General features: G+C 41.5%; 1 protein-coding gene across 1 annotated transcript in view; it reads left to right on the top strand.

The window, feature by feature from the left end:
* PARP4 (poly(ADP-ribose) polymerase family member 4) overlaps positions 1-22,137 on the top strand; it is a 141,430-nt gene that overhangs the window by 87,716 nt on the left and 31,577 nt on the right. Inside the window, exons 31-33 of the mRNA XM_036252164.1 lie at positions 528-650; positions 14,093-15,175; positions 16,586-16,685. Coding sequence (XP_036108057.1) covers positions 528-650; positions 14,093-15,175; positions 16,586-16,685 — 1,306 coding nt within the window. The remainder of the gene's footprint in view (positions 1-527; positions 651-14,092; positions 15,176-16,585; positions 16,686-22,137) is intronic.

The following is a 22,137-nucleotide window of genomic DNA, read 5'->3' as shown; positions in this document are numbered from 1 at the left end:
TATTTTCTTTGTGTTTACATATTAACAAAATCACTCTCACTCTGTCGCTGACAACATCTGCATCCTTGGCCTGTGATGAACAGGGAAGGGAGGGCTGGAGGATCATCGAGCCAGGGCTTCAGCGGGAGGGCTCATGGTAACCTCTATAAATGAGATACATATGTTATTATTTTTAATGTTATAATTATTAATTACTTACATGTGTACTTTTAAGATTTACTACAGTTTTGTTACCTTTTTTGCATTTCTCATCTTTTATTAATCCAAGACCTTCAAAAAATAGAAAAGGCTGGGCTCCCCTAGCCGAGCTCTGAAAAGCCCTTCTCCTCCCTGAGTGTAAGGCACTCAGTGCAGTGCCATGTCCAGGAGGGGCCTCTTTCTGTCTCTCTCACCTGTGGCCCAGGACCCAGGACCCGCTCGGACACCTGCACATGTCCCAGACCGTTCACAGGGCTTTAGAATATATGATAATCATTTCATTTGATAACGTCTCTTTTGTTCTTTTACTTGATTATGATTCAATATAGGATGGTAATGAGTCACCTTTTCCTAATATTCCAAATATTTTGGAACTTATTGCCAAAGAAGATGTGGATTTCCTGCCATACATGAGCTGGCAGGAAGAGCACCCAGATGCCAGCCTGCCCCAGGTAAACACTAGTCACCACAGAGGTTGGTATTGTATTTCCATATTTTTATGGTGAGGGGAACCCTCTGCTAAAATAGTACCTTTGTTACTTGTGTGTGCAGATCACACATACAAACAATTGTACATTTATAAAAATGCTGTTACATGACTAAGGAAGTCACCATGTATAAATGTAGCTATGGCGGACAAAACAGAACAAGTGTGGTTCTGCTCATTCATAGACAAGTAAACTGTCACATAAAAAGCTAAAGCCATTTATTCTCAGTAATATCATAGGTTCGTCACGAAAGTAGTGATAAAGTCTTACCTAATCTAAATTCACCACTAATATGTCCTGTTTTAAACTTATCTTTATTGTTGAATATGTTATAGATACACCCCTTTTTCCCCTATTGACCTTCTCATCGCTGCTCCCACCCCCCTCCTTGCCTTCCCCATACTGTTGTCTGTGTCCATTGGTTATGCATATATGCATAGAAGTTTTTTTGTTTATCTCCCCCTTCACTTTGAGGTTTATCAGTCTGACAATCAATTTGTATTTTTTTTGTTGTTGTTTTTTTTTTTTTTAGTCATCAGATAGAATGTGAGGGGAAGAGAGAGAGAAAGATAGAGAGGGAGAAACATCAATGTGAGAGAAACACATCGATTGGTTGCCTCTCACATGACCTTGACCAGTGTCAGGGACTGAACTGCAACCAAGACACCTGCCCTTGACCGGAATCCAACCTGAGAGTCTCTGGTCCTTGGGCTGATGCTCCAACCGCTGAGCTAAACTGGCCAGGGCCAATTTGTATTTCTTAATCTCTTTACTCTTTTCACCCACATCCCCACCCCCCTTCCCATCTGGCAACCATCAAAAAGTTCTCTGTATCTATGAGTCTGTTTTTGTTCTGCTTGCTCATTTTGTTTGTAGATTCAACTGTTGATAGATATGTTTTTATTGCCATTTTATTGTTCATATTTTTATCTTATTCCACAAGGAGACCCTTCAACATTTCATATAATACTGGTTTGGTGGTGATGAACACCTATGGCTTTTTCTTGTCTGAGACACTCCTTATATGTCCATCGATTCTAATTGATAGCTTTGCAGGATAGAGTAATTGTTATAGGTTCTTGCTTTTCATCACTCTGAATATTTCTTGCCACTCCCTTCTGGCCTGCAAAGTTTCTTTTGAGAAATTGCCTGACAATCTTATGGGAGCTCCTTTGTAGGTAACTAACTGCTTTTCTCTTGCTGCTTTTAAGATTCTCTTTGTCTTTAACCTTTGGCATTTTGATGATGATGTGTCTTGGTGTTCATCTTGTTTGGGACTCTCTGTGCTTCCTGGACTTGTATGTCTGTTTCCTTCACCAAGTTAGGGAAGTTTTCTGTCATTATTTTTTCAAACAGGTTTTCAATTTCTTGCTCTCTCTCTTCTCCTACCGGCACTCCCATGATGCAAATGTTGGTACACTTGAAGTTGTCCCAGAGGCTCCTTACACTATCCTCATTTTTTTGGATTCTTTCTTCTTTTTGCTGTTCTGATTGGGTGTTTTTATGCTTCCTTATATTCCAAACCGATGGTTTGCTTCTTGGCTTTACCTGCTCTACTAGTGATTCTGTGTAAATTATTCTTAATTTCAGTTAGTGCCTCCTTCATTTCTGACTCATCCTTTTTTATGCTCTTGAGGTCCTCACAAAGTTCATCAAGTCATTCTCATAACCAGTGTCTTGAACTCTGCATCTGTTATATTGCTTATCTCCATTTTGTTTAGTTCTTTTCCTAGAGTTTTGTTCTGTTCTTTCATCTGGGACATGTTTCTTTGCTCATTTTGGCTGCCTCCCTGTGTTTGTTTCTATGTATTAGGTAGAGTTGCTCAGTCTCCTAGGCTACATAGGCGGTTCTACAATGATGGCCTGTTGTAGTAGGTGTCCTGTAGGGTCCAGTGGCACAGCCTCCCTGATCACTTCAGCTGTGACCTTGAGGTGCACCCCTCGTGTGGACTGTCCACCCTTCTGTTGTAATTGAGTCTTGATTGCTATTGGCACATCAATGGGAGGGACTTACTCAGGCTGATCAGCTGCAAGGACTGTCTGTGCCCACTGACCACTGACCTCTGACCACCTTGGAGGATCAACTGTGCAGGGCCCACCACACAGAGCAAGACTTACTTCATCAGGGCTCTGGTACCCACTGAGTCCACTCCTTGAGTGTATCAATTGTGGAGGTGGTTGGGTGGTGGTGCTTTGACATGGTCTGAAGCTCTCCACTGGGTGTGCAGGCTCTGGGGCAAGATCAGCCACTGCCTCTGTTCTGCCTGGGTCCACCAGGCATAAGCTACAAAGTGATCTGCAGATGGCTGCTTCTTGTGCTGGGCTTGGAGATGCCCCAGCAAAGTCAAGTTGTGAACCAGGGCTGGGGCCACTTAGCCAGAGGTATGGGACTTTCTGAGGCCAGATGCTGTTTATTTGAGAGAATTTAGGAAAATCTGAAACAGAAACCAAGACAGGCCATTCCTAAGGTAAAGCCACTGGAAACAGCTTGAGTGGGCCTGAAAGTTGGGTGGGGCAGGGCCTCAGGGAATCACCAGGGCGAGGTGAACAGTATGGGCCAGGTTGCTGGAGTCCCAGGTATGGTTCCTGTCTGCCTGCCTGCCCCATGGGGGAAGGGCTCACTGAAGGAGCAAGGGCCTCATCCAGCACATCTGTCCAGGAGAAAGCTGTCCCTCCAGCTCTCTCTCCAATGCCAAACAACTCAGTTCTTCCTTGTAGGTCTCTGGTGCCAGGCCTGGGGCCACTTAGGTATGTCTCTGACACTGGAACCTGGAGGATGCAAGTCTGAGTAAGTCCATGTGCGGGCCCTTTAAGAGGACCTGCCTGGGGCTCCAGGGGCCTCAGCCTCCCTGAGCCTCAGTTCCTGCTGGTTTTCCAGCCAGAAGTGATGGGGATTCTCTTCCTGGCACTGGAACCCTGAGCAGGGCGCCTGGTGTGGGATGGGAACCCCTCAGTCCTCAGGGAGGACCTTCCCAGCCGAGGTGTCCTCCTGATTTTTATCCGCCACACATGGGTGTGGGCCCAGCCTGTCCCCCTCCGCCCCTGCTACCAGTCTGGATGTGGCTGCTGCTTTAATTCCGTAGTTGTAGGACTTCCATTCAGCTTGATGTCAGGCGGTTCTGAATGATGGTTGTTTTGTAGTTTAGCTGTCATTTTGATGTGGTTGTGGGAAGAGACAAGACCTTGTTTACCTGCCCGCCATCTTGACTGAAAGTATTCATCACTATGTCTTCCAGTTTACAGTGCTTTATTCTGTGGCCTTTACAGCCAGAGACATAATAGAAATTGAGAAATGTGACTTAACTATAAATTGAAAGGCATATTCAAAAGCACAGGAACAAGACAGTGCTTTCAGGTATCCAGGTTAGAGAAGTAAAATTACTAAATTCTAAGAATTTAGAATTTAAGGGGAAAAATTTGTGAGGAGAGGAATTTTTGGAAAATACAATATAGGCAACATTCATTTTCTTGGATCAATTTTAAAGCTATGATGTCAGCTAAGAACATAAAAACACATTAGATGTCATTTGCTTTGCTCATAAAGTCATGTTTAGTATATGTTTTAAATATTTTTTATTTGTTAATTACATTTAGCATACAATATTATATTTGTTTCAGGTGTCCAGCATGGTGATTAGACATTTACGTAACTTATGAAGTGATCACCCTGATAAGTCTAGTACCAACCTGGCAACATACATTACAGTAATGTTCAGTATGTTTTAAGATGGGAAATAAAATACAACATCAATAAAACGAAACCACAAATGTTTCCTCACATGAGCCAGGGCAGTAAATAAACCAACACTGTACTGAAAGGCTAACATCCAGGAGGTCTTTGAATGGTGTTTCCAAAAGGTGAAGAAGCTTTTGGCATATGATAGATAAAATCCTGACAGTGATAAATTGAGAAAAAAAAAATTTCCACCAAAGACAGGTTGATTTCCTTAATACATAAAGAGTTTCATAAATTAAGAATAAGATCAGTCATTCAAGCAAAAAAGAGACAAAGCGTTTGATCACCATGAATAAAGAAAATAATGTGGCTCTTAAACATAAGAGAAAATGGTCCGTGTTATTGTGGCTAAGAGAAGTCAAATTAAAACTGCATTGAGGTCTATTTTTTTTTTTTTTTTACTTCATTGATTTTTAGAGAGAGGGGGAGAGAGAGAGAGATGAAAACATTGATGAGAGAGAACATCGACTGGCCCCCTCCTGTGTGCCCCTCATTGGGGATTTGGCCCACAACCTGGGCATGTGCCCTGACTGGGAATCGAACCAGTGACCTCTTGGTGCATGGGTCGATGCTCAACCACTGAGCCACACCGGCCAGGTAAGGTGTATTCTTTTGTCAGGTTGACAAAGATAAAAAAAAGGGAGGTGATTGAAGGTAGTAAGAAAACCTACCGCACAGGGTTGTTGTGAAGGGTGAAGGGACTAACGCACATAGGGCTTGTAGAGCACGCCTGCCTCTTTGGAGGTCTTCAGTAAGTATGAGCTGTCACTTTCATTAGAAAGAGTGTTGAGGGCCCAGGAGGTCAGTGCCACCTCTGTGCAGTGTAGTACAACATCTGCACTACCCTTAACAAGAGTGAGGTGTCCACTGGTTATGCATATATGCATATAAGTTCTTTGGTTTATCTCTTCCTGCCCTCCCGCCCACCATCCCTCTGAGGTTTGTCAGTCTGTTCCCTACTTCCTTGTCTCTGGATCTATTTTGATCATTAGCTTATTTTGTTCATTATATACCATAAATACATGAGATCATGAGCCAGATCTGACTGGCTTGTTTCACTCAGCATAATACTCTCCAGGTTCCTCCATGTCATCTCAAAGGATAAGAGATCTTTCTTTTTTACAGCTGCATAATATTCCATTGTGTACATGTACCACAGATTTTTTGTCCACTCATCTACTGATGGACACTTGGGCTGTTTCCAGATCTTAGCAATTGTAAATAGTGCTGCTATGAACATAGGGGTGCATATATTTTTTCTGATTGGTGTTTCAGGCTTCTTAGGATATATTCCCAGTGGGATCACTGGGTCAAATGGAAGTTTAATTTTTAATTTTTTGAGGAAACTCCATATTGTTTTCCAAGTGGCTACATGGAAATTAAGGAGAATGTCACAGATGTAATAGCCATGCTTTGGAAAGTAATCTTCCTAGAAATTTATTTATTTTTAGGTAATCCTCACCTGAGGCTATTTTTCTGTTGATTTTTTATCCTCACCTGAGGACATTTTTCCATTTTTTGTTCAGATAGAGCGGGAGAAAGAGGAAAAGAGAGAGAAAAACATCAACGTGAAAGGGATACATCGAGTGGCTGCCTCCCACACAACCCAACTGAGGTACATGCCCTTAGCAGGAACCAAACCCAGGTCTCTCTGGACTGCAGGCTGATACTCCAACTGCTGAACCAAACCAGCCAGGGCTCGTTGATTTTTATATAGAGTGAAAGGGAGGAAAGGAGAAAGAAAGAGAAACATCAATGTGAGAGAGACACATTGATTGGTTGCTTCCTGCACAACCCTGACATAGAGGCCGGGGATGAACCTGTAACCTTGTACGTGCTCTTGACCGGGAATCGAACTTGTGGCCAACTCTCTAACCACTGAGCCAAACCGACCAGGGCTGGAAATTTTATATAAAACCAACTTGAACCCTGACCTGTTTGGCTTAGCAGTTAGAGTGTTGGCCTGAGGACCAAAGGGTCGTGGGTTCAATTCCAGTGAAGGATACTTACCTCTGTTGTGGTTCGTTCCCGGCCCTGGTCGGGGTCATGCGGGAGGCAGCCTGTCCATGTGTCTCTTTCACTTAGATGTCTCTCTCTCTTCCTCCCTCCCACTCTATCTGAAGATAAATAGGGAAAAAAAAAAAAAAAAAACTTGACTTGCCATTTGTGTTTTGATGTTACTTATCATCTTTTTGTCATACAGGTTTTTTTGTTTTAATCCTCACCTAAGAATGTTTTTCCATTTATCTTCAGATAGAGTGGGAAGGGGAGAGAGAGAGAAACATCGAAGTGAGAGAGACACATCGATTGGTTGCCTCCTGCATGGCTCCAAACAGAGCCTGGGACCGAACCACAACCGAGGTACGTGCCCTTGACCGGAATTGAACCCTCAGCTCTTCAGTCTGTGGCCAACACTAACTAACCGCTGAGCCAAACTGGCCAGGGTGTCACAGATTTTTAATGCAGTCAGATTTTTAAATCTTTGGGGTTCTTGGTTTTGTTTTGTATTATTTTTGTTTTGTTTGTCATATTTAGAATCACCTTTACTCTTCAGAGATTATGTTTTAAATTTTTCCCCTTATTTAATCTTAAAATGGTTTCACGTTTACATTTTCTTTTTCACCCAATTGGAATCTATCCTGGTATAAGTCTGAAACCAACCTTATTCTTTTGCAGGTGGCTGCCAATGTTTTCAAACCCATCTATTGAATAATTTTCGTTTTCCTCCCATTGGCCTGAATGCCCTCTTTATCATCTATTAGATTTCCACATGTTTTAGGATCTATCGCTGGACCATGTGTTCTGTCCAGTTGGTCTGTCTGTTTTCATTACTGTAATTTCACAAAATGCTTTAATAAGCCCATCACTATTGTTTTTTAGTTTACTTATCTAATTCAGAAGTTATTTTTTTACCAGATAAACATTATTTTTAACTATTATTTTTTAATTAATTAATTGATTTTTTATTAATTTATTTTTGTTACAGATGTTTCTCCTTTCCCCCCCTAGACACCCTTCTCCCCATCCCCCTTGCCCCATCCCCAGCTTTGTTGACTGTGTCCATTGGTTATGTATACATGCATATAAGTTCTGTGGTTTATTTCTTTCCTCCCCTCCATCTCCTCTTCTGAGGTTTGTCACTCTGTACCCTACTTCTATGTCTCTGGGTCTATTTTGTTCATCAGTTTGTTTTGTTCATTATATCTCACAAATGAGTGTGATCATGTGATATTCGTCTTTCTCTGATTGGCTTGTTTCACTTAGTATAATACTCTTGAGGTTCTTCTATGTTTACTCAAAGGATAAGAGATCTTTCTTTCTTACGTCTGAATAATATTCCATTTTACATATGTACCACAGCTTTTTTATCCACTCATCTATTGATGGACATTGGGGCTGTTACCAGATCTTAGCTATTGTAAATAGTGCTGCTATGAACATAGGGGTACATATATTCTTTCTGATTGGTGTTCTAGGCTTCTTAGGGTATATTCCTAAAAGTGGGGTCACTGGGTCAAATGGCAGTTCAATTTTTAAATTTTTGAGGTAACACCATAGTGTTATCTGTAGTGGCTGCACCAGTCTGCATTCCCACCAGCAGTGTACTAGAGTCCCCTTTTCTCCACACCATCACCAGCCCTTGTTGTTTGATGATGTGTTGATGGCAGCCATTCTGACAGGCATGAGGTGATAGCTTATTGTTGTTTTAATTTGCGTCTCTCTGATGATTAATGGCGTTGAGCATTTTTTCATGTCTCTTGGCCATTTGTATGTTCTGTTTGGAGAGGTGTCTCTTTAGGTCCTCTGCCCATTTTTTAATTGGGTTCTTTGTCTTTCTTTTGTTGAGCTCTGTAAATAATCTATATTTTTGGAAAGTAACCCCTTATCTGATGTATCATTGGCAGTTATGCTCTCCCATATAGTGGGTTCCCTTTCCATTTTGATGGTTGTTTCTTTTGCTGTGCAGAAGCTTTTTAGTTTGATGTAGTCCCATATGTTCAATTTTACCTTTGTTTCTCTTGCCTTAGGCATTCTATCAGAGAAAATTCTGCTGCAGGTGATGTCTGAAATTTTGTTGCCTACATTTTCTTGTGGGATTTTTATGGATTCATCAGTCAAGTTTAAGTGTTTTATCCATTTGAGTTTATTCTTTTGTATGTATGGTGTAAGTTGGAAGTGTAGCTTAATTTTTTTTTTTTTTTTTTGCATGTAGCTGTCCAATTTTCCCAACACCATTTATTAAAGAGGCTGTCTTGATTCCATTGTGTATTCTTGCCACCTTTGTCAAATATTAATTGAGCATTATGGCTTGGGTCAATTTATGGGTTCTCTGTTCTGTTCCATTGTTCTGTATGCCTGTTCTTGTGCCAGTACCAGGCTGTTTTGATTACAATGGCTTTGTAGTATAACCTGATATCCAGTATTGTGATCCCTCCTACTTTGTTCTTCTTTTTCAAGATTGCTGTGACTATTCGGGATTTTTGGTTCCATATAAACTTTTGGAGTATTTGTTCTAGTTCTGTGAAATATGTCATTGGTATTTTGATGGGGATTGCATTGAATCTATAGGTTGCTTTGGGTAGTATGGACATTTTAATGATGTTAATTCTTCCAGTCTATAAATAAGGTATATGCTTTCACTTTGTTTTATCTTCCTCTATTTTTTTTCAGTGACCTGTAGTTTTCTGTAAAGAGGTCCTTTACTTCTTTGGTTAAGTTCATTCCTAGGTATCTTAATTTTTTTGTCATGATGGTAAATGGGATTTTTTTTTTTTTTTTTTTTTTTTTTAGTTTCTCTTTCTGTGAGTTCATTATTGGTGGATAAGAATGCTGTCGATTTCTTGATGTTAATTGTGTGTGCTGCTACTTTGCCAAATTCATTTATTAAATCTAGTAGATTTTTGATGGAGTCTTGAGAGTTTTCTATGTACAATATCCTGCTATCTGCAAATAATGACAGTTTCACTTCCTCCTTTCCAATGTGGATCCCTTTTATTTTTTCTTCATGTCTAATTGCTTTGGCTAAGACTGCCAGTACTATGTTAAATAAGAGTGGTGAAAGTTGTCATCCCTGTCTTGTTCCCATTCTTAAGGGAAATGCTTTTAGTTTTTGCCCATTGAATATGATGTTGGCTGTAGGTTTTTCATACATGGCCTTTATTATGTTGAGATATGACCCCCCTATTCCCAGATTGCTGAGTGTTTTTATCAGAAATGGGTGCTGGATTTTGTTGAATGCTTTTTCAGAATCTATTGATAAGATCATAAGGTGTTTATCTTTCATTTTGTTTATGTTGTATATCACATTTATTGATTTGCGAATATTGTACCATCCTTGCATCCCTGGGATGAATCCCATTTGGTCATGATGAATAATTTGTTTGATGTATCACTGGATTTGATTTGCTAACCTTTTGTTAAAGATTTTGGCATCTATGTTCATCAGGGATATTGGCCTGTAGTTTTTTTTTTCTTTGTAGTGTCTTTATCCAGTTTTGGAAATAGCATTATGCTGGCCTCATAAAATGAGTTTGGAAATCTTCCATCATCTTGGATTTTTTGGAATAGTTTGAGGAGAATGGGTGTTAGATCTTCTTTGAATGTTTGGTAATACTCCCCCATGAAGCTGGCCAGGCCTGGGCTTTTGTTTGCAGGGAGAGTCTTGATTACATCTTCAATTTCCCTAGTTGTTATTGGTCTGTTCAAGTTTTCTATCTCTTCCCCATTTAGTTTTGGTAGACAGTGTGTTTCTAGAAATTTGTCCATTTTGCCTTGATTGTCCAATTTGTCGGCATATAATTGTTCATAATATGTTTCAATTATCCTTCTTATATCTGTGGTGGCCATTGTTACTGCTCTTCTTTCATTTCTGATTTTGTTTATTTGTGTCCATTTTTTTTTGCTTCTTGGTGAGTCTGGCTAAGGGTCCATCAATCTTATTTATCTTTTCAAAGAACCAGCTCTTTGTTTCATTGATCTTTTGAATTGTTTTTTTTTACTCTCTGGGTCATTTATTTCTGCTCTGACCTTCAATATTTCTATCCTTCTATTTGCTCTAGGTTTTTCTTTTTGTTTGCTTTCTAGTTCTTTAAGTTGTGGGGTTAGATAATCTATTAGAAATTTTTCTTGCTTCTTGAGGTAGGCCTGTAGTGCTATGAACTTCCCTCTCAGAACTGCTTTCGCTGCATCCCATAGATTTTGTGTTGTTGTGTGTTCATTTTAATTTAATTTTTTAATTTCTTCCTTGATCTCCTTGGTAACCCATTCATTGTTTAATAACATGCTATTTAGCCTCAATGTGTTTGAATGTTTTTGTTGTAATTGAGTTCTAGTTTCATGCCATTGTGATCTGAGAAGATGTTTGATATGATTTCAATCTTCTTGAAATTGTAGAAACTTACTTTGTGTCCTAACATATGGTCTATCTTTGAGAATGTCCCATGTGCACTTGAGTGGAATGCATATTCTGCAGCTTTGGGGTGAAATGTTTTGTAAATATCCGTTAAGTCCAACTGATCTATTTCGTCATTTAAGGACTCTGTTTCCTTGTTAATTTTCATCTAGAAGATCTATCCAGTGGTGTTAGTGGAGTGTTAAAGTTACCCACTATGATTGTGTTGTTATTGATCCCTCCCTTGAAGTCCTCCTGAAGTTTTTAAATATATTTTGGTGCTCCCGTATTTGGTGCGTATATGTTTACTAGGGTTATATCCTCTCGTTGGATCGATCCCTTTAACGTTATGTAGTGACCTCCTTTGTCTCTTATTATGGCCCTTGTTTTGAAGTCTCTAGTACAGTATCAGATATGAGTATTGCTACACCAGCTTGTTTTTCATATTCATTTGCTTGGAAATTTTTTTTCCATCTCTTCTCTTTCATCCTGTGTGAGTCTTTTCTTGTGAGGTGGGTCTCTTGTAGCAGTATATATATATGGGTTGTGTTTTCTTATCCAATCAGCTATTCTATGTCTTTTGATTGGAGCATTTAAGCCATTTACATTTAAGGTTATTATTGATAGATACTTATTAGATGCCATTTTTATTTTATGCCTGTGTTTCTTTCTCTCTCCCTCTCTCCCTCTCTCTCTCTCTCTTTCTTCTTCTTCTTACAACAGTCCCTTCAGCATTTCTTGCAGTGCTGTTTTGGTGGTGGTAAATTCCTGTAGCTTTTTTTGTCTGTGAAGCTCTTTATTTCTCCTTCAATTTTGAATGATAATCTTGCTGGATAGAGTAGTCTTTGGATTCAGACCCTTGCCTTTCATCACTTTGTATACTTCATGTCACTCCCTTCTGGCCTGCAGTGTTTCTATTGAGAAGTCAGCTGACAGTCTAATGGGAGCTCCCTTGTAGGTAACTTTCTGTCTCTTTCTTGCTTCCTTTAAAATTCTTTCTTTGTCTTTTAATGTTTGCCATTTTTATTATGATGTATCTAGCTGTGGGTCTTTTGGGGTTCATCTTGCTTGGGACTCTCTGTGTTTCCTGGACTTGTGTGACTTTTTCCTTCACCATTTTAGGGAAGTTTTCTGTCATTATTTCTTCAAACAGGTTCTCTATTTCTTTCTCTGATTCTTCTTCTTCCAGTACCCCTATAATACAAATGTTTTTATGTTTTGTATTGTCCCAAAAGTCCCTTAAACTCTCCTCCTGCTTTTAAGTTTCTTTTCCCATTTGCTGCTCTATTTGGGTGGTTTTTTTCTACCTTGTCTTCTAAATTGCAGATTCGGTCTTCAGCTTCTTCTAATCTACTATTGAATCTTTCTAAGGTATTTTTCATAACAGCTATGTCATTCTTTATTTCCTCTTGATTTTTGTTCATAGCTTCTACCTCTTTTTTTAAGCTGATGTAGTTCCCACTGAGCTCTTCATAATTCTTCTTAAGTTGCTTATAGTTCTCACTAAATTTTTGAGCACCCTTTACATCATTGCTTTGAATTCTTTATCTGACAAATTGCTTTCTTCCATTTCATGTAGTTCCTTTTCTGGTGATTCCTCCTATTCTTTCATTTGTGTATTATTTCTTTGTCTCACCATCTTAGCAATCTTGTAGTTCTAGGCCCAGTGAGGAATGTTGGAATGTGTAGGCAGGTGGTTGGTGTGTATCAAATAAGGTTGCTGTGCCTCCCAAACTGTTTTGGTGTGTGGTGCCTCTTCCCTGCTGTGGGTCCTGGAGGACTGACAACTGGTGGCTGGTACAGGTCTGTCATGCAGGTCTTGGCTGTCTGCGTCTTGTTGCTGCTTGGGTTGGGGCACTGCTCTTGATCAGCCTCTGCTGATGCCACTGGGGATGGGTCTCAGCTGCCGATCTGTGCTGCTGCTGGATGGGGATGGATGTGTGCTCCGGAGCCTCTGCTGCTGGGGGTGTGTCTTGGCTCCTGAGCCTCAGCTGCTGTTGGGGATGGTGCTCCATTCCCTCCAAGTCACTCCTGCTGTGGGGGGAGGTGCTGGGCTTCAGTCAGGCTCTGCTGTGGGGGATGGTGCTCGACTCCTGGCTGGTTGTGGCTACTGCAGCAGGCACCTGGATAGCCCGCTACTGTGCACTGGTCCATCTTGACACAGTAAGGTCTACTGGTCCGATGGTGCAACGTGCTCTGGTGGACTCAGGTCTCTTGGCCCTAGCTACTCCCTGCTTCATCCTCCCAGGGAAGACCAGGGATCTTCCAAAATGGCGGGTTCTTCCTACTGTGCAGGGAGAAGCTCGCTGAAGAGCTGCTTACCATAGTAGCCGGATGCTTTCCGTCCATATCACAGGAACCCTCTGCCCTGCATCTCTGCCCTGCTTAAGGTTGCTCATCCATACTCATGTCCACCCACACTCTCTCTCACACTTGCTCACTCTCTCTCACACTCACCCTTGTTCCGGTCCTGCCTGCTGCCATCTTCTCCTGAATTCTCTTAACTATTATTTTGGAATGTGTACCTTGTCACATGTTCTTCAATATTACTTACTTAAATGTATACTTAAAACTGGGCTGAGTGGGAAAGAGCTATTCCCTTTTTTGAATAGCTCATTTACATTGGTAAAATTAGAGGCTAGCCAATTCCAAAATACCTTAAGGGCTTGTAATTCATATAAAACTGCATTATATTTCCATGCAACTTTTTAAGGAATACGGTAAATCATATTCAAACAATAATAGTAACATAGTGCCCTTCAATCCTTTTTGTTATATACTTTGTTTATATTCTGGTATAAAGATATATTCATTTAGTTACTTTAAAGCTTTTGAAAATTTTTTTCAGTTTTTTCATTTTCTTAATATTGCTATAAAGCAGTAAAATGGACTAGAACAATTTATTTCAACGTACCAGCTTATTTTAGAACTAATTTACAAACCATGATACTGCTAATTGTAAAATCTTGGGCAAGTCACTGCTATGGTCCTCAGTTTCCTATTATGTAAAATAAGGGGTGTTCAAAAATTCCACGATTCTGAGAACTAAGAGAGATTAAGATCTATAATATATTTATTGCTAATATCCTCTCCAAATCTCAGATTCTATATCTATAATATGAGGGCGTTCATTTAAATGATCTTGAATAGCTTCTCTTTACAAAGCTCTGAGATAAGCAAATGCTTGACTATTGGGAAGTCAGCTACTAGGAAGGACATTTGCTTGAGTGTTCATTTTATTCTGTTTTCCCTGACATCATACTTTTTTCTTCTGGGCAGGATCTTTCAGCATTCTCTGGATGGCATGAACAAGAGAAACTTCGACGTTTGACTAAAAAAAAACGTGAATCACCTAAGCTGGAAGTTTTTGAAGGCTTTCAAGTATTTGGCTTAGGTTCCCACCTCCCAGAAAAACCTTTAACACACAGTTTTGATTGTAGAGATGTGGAAAGGCCATTGGATTTAAGTCAGATAGATTCACTGAAATACGCAAGAATTAAACCAGTATCTGCAAAAGCCATTTCAGCAAAATTGGATGTTTCCAACTCTTTTGCTGCCCCTGCTTCAGCCAGTTCCCTAGCTGCTCCCTCTTTTGGTTCTGCTAGCCTCTCTCCTCCCAACTTACTTTCTGAACACTCTCTTTTTGGTTTTCTTGATAGTCCCAAACAGTGTGGTCCATCTAAGAATGACCAAGGCCTCAAGACAGGCCGTTCTACTGGCGTTTCCCCTGGGTGGGATTCTTCTTCTATAAGGTCTCCCCTAGAGGGTTCTTTCCTAGAGAACCCATCTTTTGTATCTCTCAATAGTTCAGCTTTTTCAGGTGACTTGTTTAGCTCCAGACAGTCTGATCTACCTAAAATATATGAAGGCCCTGAGGTCTGCCCTTATATTGACAATTCCCTTGAGTTGGACTCTCTCCCTCAGCAGAATCTTTTGTTCTCTTCTCCTGGACTTGCTCCCTCTGATCCACCCAGAGGCTCTAGCTTTCATATTTTTCCTGGTTCCTTTCCTCTTCCTTTTCAAAAATCTTCAGCTCCCTTGAGCACCAGTTACAAGCAGCCAATACATCAAATTGGCCTTGCTCACTATGGGGCTTCTCCATCAGCTATTTCTGTGCGAACTGCATCATCAGAGTCTCTCCCGCATACATGTTTGGCTGCCTCAAGTTCTTTTGAAACAGAAAGTGATGAAACACCAGGATTTCTGGCTAGCACGGTTTTTAAAGAGGTAGAAAAATCTGATATAACAAGAGACTTTCCTGAAAGCTTCCTGGGACTAAGCAACGATGGGGATGACATGGGCGGCAGAGAAAGCTGGAGGAATTCTGTGCCCGGGCCTGAACTCTTCAGTCTGCAAACCGAGGTATTAGTCGTATTTCACCAACGTGTGTGGGGAATTTACTTCATAGTTGAGAACAGTGCTACTCAAAGTAGCTGGTCGTTGAACTGTGTATGACCAGTCACAGTGAGTTAAGGGGCTTGTGCCAGAGTGTAATCGACACACTGCTTCCTTCATTGAGAAAATCTTGCTAAGAAATAAATAAAAGGCAATTGCACAAAACATTGTGCCTGATGATGACTGTTGTTTATCTATTTACTTATAACTCTTAGGCCAGAATATCATGCTAGTGAATGGTAATATTCCTCAGTTGAAAATGAGCATTCCTGAATGGGTCAAGAGAAAGACCTTAATTTTCTAAGTTCTAGAACTGATGAACTGTAAGTCAGGTGAATTTCCCATTGTGATGCTAAGCACAGATACTGTAAGCATACTCTAAATATTTCTACAGAAGTGCTGGGGATATAACTCCTCATGTAAGACTGTGTTAGAATATGTGTCAGCATCCATGACTGTCTTTATTAACTTCACAAATCATTCCATTTGTGAAGCTAATAAATACCCTAAAAACTTACCTCCTGCACAGGCCCTCTCTCACATCTGTAATTATTTCTTTTGATGTAAAGTAGCTCAGTAGCAAAACCAACTTGATTTAGTATAAGACTACGTTTGAGTCCCAGCCCTGCTGCTTGGTGATTTGGGGCAAGTCAGATAACCTTTCTCAGCCTCGGTTTCCTTTTCCATATAATGGGAATATAACAGTGTCTAACTCATATGTGACAGCTGCCCTCCCCTGGAAGGTGCACATAGGAGCAGTGTGGGGAGCAGTGCAGCAGCCACTGCTCTGTGTGGACCCTGGAGCCAGACTGCTGGGACTTAAATCCTGTGCCAGTTGTTAGCTGTGTGACTTTAGACAAGTGCCTAACCTTGCTGTGCCCCAGTGTGCTCAGTCTGCAAAGTGGGTAATAGTAGTAATAGCTCCACAAGGAATGGCTGAACAGATGAAATGCAACCTGCCATCTGTGCAGTGCTGGTCGGCGCATATCCCCTCTGCTGGCATTGTTAAACTATGGCCACAGACCCTTCAACATGTGCACTGCCTGGGGCACCACCTTCTGCTCCCTGTATGGGTCCCCTGAGACCCAGACTCTGTCTACTTCAAGGTTAGGGTCCCCACATGGAGGCTCACCTCACTCCCACAGCATGAGACAAAGGTCAGCCTGAAAAGCAGTGACCCTTTGCTGGGGTAGATGGGGGACAGTGAGCACAAGGAAGGAGTTTTAAAAAGCATATTCAACATAATTTTATATTGAGTAAAAAATTATCAGTTTCATGTCTTAGTAAACTGAACTGAAATAATTGGAAACTTATTCATCCCACAACTTCTTATGGATGAAATTTTTAAGAATGTTACTTGTTTTCTACACTTCACAGGATGGCTTCTGGAAACTTACTGCAGCACTAGGACTTATGTTAAACCTTAATACAACTATATTAAATCATTTTCTTGAACAAAAAGGCATTCGATCTCTAGGTAAGTCAACTATTTTTCTACTCATTAAATGACAAGCTCTAATTATAATTTTTCTGGTAAGATAGTGTACTAATAGAATTACTAATTAGTAAGTTACATATAAATAAAATTATATTTGTTAATCATCAAAGGAAATAGGGGACTAATTTTTTGTCATATCTTTACCAGTAATTGGGTTATCACCTGTGCAAATTTACTAGCTTAAGTAGCAATAACTGCTATTTTAAAAAATCCAAATCTTAAGTCACTTAACACAAAGATTACTTTCTTGCCCACATCACAATCAAATATCAGTCTGGAAGTTCTACTCCACATAGTCATTTAGAGACCCAGGCTCTTTCTATATTGCGGCTCATCAACATGTGTCTTTAAAATTTACTCTGATGCCCAACTGGTGTGGCTCAGTGGATTGAGCATCATCCCACAGTCTGTGAGGTCCTGGTTTAATTCCTGCTCAGGGCACATGGTCAGGTTGCAGGCTCATGTAGGAGGCGTGCAGGAGGCAGCCACTCAATGTTTCTCTCTCACATCGATGTTTCTATCTCTTGCTCCCTTTCTCTCTCTCTAAAAAAAAATCAATAAGAACATATTTTTTAATTTACTGTGGTGAAAGAAAAGAATAAAAAGGCATCATTTACCAGGTAGACAGGAAAGAGAGAGAAAAAATGTGGCAAGAACTAGTCACAGAGCCCCACTCAGAGATAGGGCTCTGTGCCCAGGAAGAGAAGACAGCTTTGATGGACAGCCAGTCTCTCTCTGCCAGAGCAGGTTATTCAATAGGACCTGTTTCTTTTTATGATAATGATCTAGATGGATGAGGAGATCCTGGGCATCCTCAAACCAGCAAGTTGTTTGAGGGCCAAAATTAGCCCTAGGTTAAGAGATTTTTTTAAATAAAAAGAAACATTATTAAACAACTAGCTAGTATTCATTTAATAGCAGTGTCTAATTCCCTTGCATCACCTCTGAAGTGCCAAGGTTTTCATATTCCAGGCCCATTCCCAGGTCAGCAGAATGTTCACCTATTTGACCTGCACTAGACTAAAAAGGAATAATGAAAATTTACACATTGAGAAAGTTCTGGTTTCTGGAACAATAGAAGAGCTTGTATCTGACTAATGCTCCTGCCAATGACATTTACTAGCCCTGGACATCTATTTGAAAGCCTCTCTCTGAAGGTCTGGCATGCAATTAAAAGCAGGCAGAACTAGAGACGGCACAGTCCTTGAAAGAAGGGAGGCAAATGCCAGTATCTGGCTTTTCACTTGAAGGCACTTCTCAGTTGTGGAGGCACATGGAGGTGAGAACTGAAACAAAGTCTCAGTGGAACGACGACATACATTTGGAGTTCTAGGCTGCCAGAGTGGCTGGACACAAAGGGTAAAATCCCTAGAGAGGGGGGACTCTGAAATCTGCATATAAATTCTCTCAGACCCTAGGCTGTCTGCTAGCCTTGAAGTCACAGGGCATGATTTTAAGGAACCCAGGAAAAAGCAAGAGTTGAACAGAAATTTCAGCCACTGTCAAGAGTCTCGTATTCAATTCTGGTCAAGGGCACATACCTCGGTTGCGGTTTGGTCCCCGGCCCAGGTCGGAGTCATGTGGGAGGCAGCCAGTCGATGTTTCTCTCTCATGTCAATGTTTCTCTTTATCTGAAGACAAATGAAAAACTATCCTCAGGTGAGGATTGTTAAAAAATAATAAGTAAATAAATAATAGTTAAAATGTGAGCAATACATGCCACAGACTGGGATGCAGTATTGGCAGTGCAGTGAACAACGTATAAACCAGGCACAAACCTACGGCAGAACTGAGGAGCGCAGACGCCAGCGCAGGGCTTGTCTCGGAGGGAGCCAGCCCACGGCTCACACACTGCCAAGGACTCAGGTTCTGTTTCCTGCAAAGGGGAGAGGCCACCACCCCACACCCATCAGAATGGCTGCTATCAAAAAAACAGAAAATAGCAAGTGTTGGTGAGGATATAAATTGAAACCCTTGTTCCCTGTAGGTGGGGATGTAAAAACATGCAGTCGCTATAGAAAACAACATGGCAGTTCATCAAAAAGTTAAAAATAGAATTAACATATGATTCAGCAGTTCCATTTCTGGGACTATACCCCAAAGAACTGAAAGCAGGGACTCAAAGAGACATTTGTACACTTATGTTCATAGCAGCATTATTCACAATAGTTAAATAGAAGTGACCCAGATGTTAGAAAATGTGGTATATGCATATAGTGGAGTATTATTCAGCCTTAAAAAGTAAGGAAACAGTCTGGCCGGTATGGCTCAGTGGTTGAGCATCAACCCACGCACCAGGAGGTCGCTGGTTGGATTCCCAATCAGGACACATGCCCAGGTTGTGGGCCTGATCCCCAGTGGGGGGCGTGCAGGAGGTGGCCAGTCGATGTTCTCTCTCATCAATGTTTCTCTCTCTCTCTCCCTCTCCCTTCTTCTTTCTCTAAAATCAATGAAGGAAAAAAAATTTTTTTAAAGGAAAGAAACATATTAAATGAAATAAGCCGGTAACAAAAGGACAAGTACTGTATGATTCCATTTATATGAGGAACAAAAATAGTCTAATTTAGCACCTGCCTATGGGTGGTAGAGTGGCCTTCCACCATCTCTGCATACGGGATCCGTGCCTCAGTGCCCTTGTTCCTGCCACTGGATGGTGCACTGAAGCCCACAAGGGTTTGCCACAGAGGTTTCCACCAGTCCACAAGCAAGAGCAAGGCAGCCATCCCCTTAGCGGCTCACACGTGGCCACCCACAACTACTACCAGCCGCCTGGGCTCCACTTCCAGTCACAGCTCCTGTGGAAGTGCTGAATACCCTGGGGGAGCCATCCCCTACCACCCTGGTCTCCCTAAGGCCGACTCGGGTCACTGGTGGGCAAGCTTCTTTTCTGGGAAGTCCACTCTCCCTTTCGTGGCCACAATGTGGAATCCCCAGGGCACTTGGATCTCCCCAGGCCACCAACACATGGTCACCTGCGACCTGGAGCGGGAGCCACGGGCAGCAGCTTGTCCGCCAGCCCAGCAAAGCCAGAGCAGGACTCCATCCTGAACGTCACCAGCCACCAGACTTCTGGAGGTGCTGGGCTCTCTTGAGCCATCCCCCTCTCCCTTCTCCCCTTCCCCCTCCTCACCCCACCCCATAGACTAGGCAGCCTGCAGCAAGCAGAAGCAGTGGCATTCCTTTATATCAAAAGAGCAAAACACCAAAAAGGAAGTTGAGAGAGCCCCGCTCTTTACTACCCAAGCCATATACGAGCCTTTCTGACACCCCATAGCCGTGTGCCTTGTACCAAATGGAAAATAAATGACAAGCAGCCAGGAAAAAAAGAAATAAAGAAAAAAGAATAGTCAAATTCATAGAGACAGAAAGTAGAATGGTGGTTGCTATGGGATGTGGGGAGTAGGGGATGAAGGGTTATTGTTTAATGGGTACAGAGTTCATACTTCAGTATTTGTTATATTATTTATACCCTACAAATGTATATATTATTGTTGGGTGTATCTACTCAATATTTAATTTTTAAAATGTAAGTGTATACTTGACAAGATTTGAGATACATTTAAAAAAAAATCCTCACCAGAGGATATTTTTCTAGATAGAGTGGTAGGGGGGAGGGAGGGAGGGAGGGAGAATGAGAGAGAAACATCAATGTGAGAGACACATCAAGTTATTGCCTCCCACATGACTACAACTCTGACTCCAACCAGGGGCCAGGGGTTGAACTGGACACTCACCTGGTCTGTGGACTGACGCTCTAACTGTTGAGCCAAACCAGCCAGGAAGAGATACATTTTTTAGAAAGAACATCAAGCCTTGGTGATTGACTGGAGGTGGACAGTCGAGAGGAAAGAGGGTTGACCATGGGAAGAACAAAACATCAACTGGACACCGAGCCTGGAAAAATGCTAGTAGAGTTAGGTTTGGGACATTCAGAGGTTGAGATGCTTAGACATTGGAAAGAAATATGTAGTTGTGATATAAGGCTAGAACTCAGAAAGAGGTCAGAATAGTATTTGAAGCCATGGACTATGGGCTTGTATGAAACACCTAAAGAGGGTTGCGCATGGTCTCCCTTGTGGGAGCATGCCTGCCCATGCTTTCCCCTCCCCTCTTTTCCCCCCACAGGCACGCATTTCCTAAATGCTAGGGTCCCCACCAGACTTGCAACCAAGGGAGCAATGGGCAGCGGCAGCTCATCCCTGGCTGACCTGCTGAAGCTGTCTCCAAGGCCCCCTTTACTCTGACTTCCACTGAGCTAAAGCAGCCCCTCCTGGGTCTCTCCTGTTTGGTTCTTCTAGAGCTAAGTCCTTCCTTGTTTCACTGTCCCCATTTTTTTTTTTTTTTAATCCTCACCTGAGGATATTTTTCCATTTTTTGTACGGATAGAGTGGGAGGGAGAGAGAGAGAGAGAATCATCGACGTGAAGGGACACATCGAGTGGCTGCCACCCGCACAACCAACCAGGGCCGGGGTCACTGTCCCCATCTTTAATAAACATACCCTCAAAGTGAAAAAATAAAATAAAAAGAAAGTGTAGCCTAGGACAGAGAAGAGGACATCAGGCCATCCTTGGGCACACCACTGTTTAGTGGTCAGACAGAACAGCAACCACAACAGACCGAGAAGGAATGGCACAGAAATAAGAGGAAAGCTAGAAAATATGGTGTCCCAGATGCCAAGAGTTGAAATTTTTTTATGGGTATACTTTTCATGTGGGTTTTCTGGTGCTGCTCTGTGGACCTCCACATTATCCACGTTATTTTCCTGTATGTGTGGGCTTTTCTGCCTTTTCCTCCATATGTGGTCTCAAGATGTCTAATTTTTTTCTGATTTGTTTTTAATTTCTCCATTCAGCGTCCTTTCTCTTTTATACTCTTCCTTGTTTCTCTTGTCTTTCTTCTTTCTTCTGAATTTAAGTGACTTTCATATACTAGATATTTTATAATTTTGTTATTTACGATATTCTTGAATATCATAAATATGATATTCATGAGTTATATGTTACTTATTATTAATATCATTTAAAAATTAGCCTAAGCCTCGGTGTGATTTGGTTGGTTGGAGCGTCATCCCTACACTGAAAGGTGACAAGTTCAATTCCCAGTCAGGGCGTGTTCCCGGCTTGAGGGCTCCATCCAGTCAGGGTGTGTACCCAGGTTGAGGGTTCGATCCCCAGTCAGGGCGTGTACCTGGGTTGAGGGTTCGATCCAGTCAGGGTGTGTACCCGAGTTGAGGGTCCAATCCAGTCAGGGCATGTACCCAGGTTGAGGGTTTGATCCAGTCAGGGCGTGTAGGGAGGCAGCTGATCGCTGCTTCTCTCTTGCATCAGTGTCTCTCTGTCTCTGCCTCTATCTTTTTCTCTTCTTTTCTCTAAAATTAATTTTAAAAAATTAGTCTAAGATTTTATATGTAATACAAAAAAAAAAAAAAA

The sequence above is a fragment of the Molossus molossus genome, unplaced genomic scaffold, assembly GCF_014108415.1.
Source record: "Molossus molossus isolate mMolMol1 unplaced genomic scaffold, mMolMol1.p scaffold_m16_p_10, whole genome shotgun sequence".
NCBI lineage: Eukaryota > Metazoa > Chordata > Mammalia > Chiroptera > Molossidae > Molossus > Molossus molossus.
This window is presented reverse-complemented; position numbering and strand designations above follow the sequence as displayed.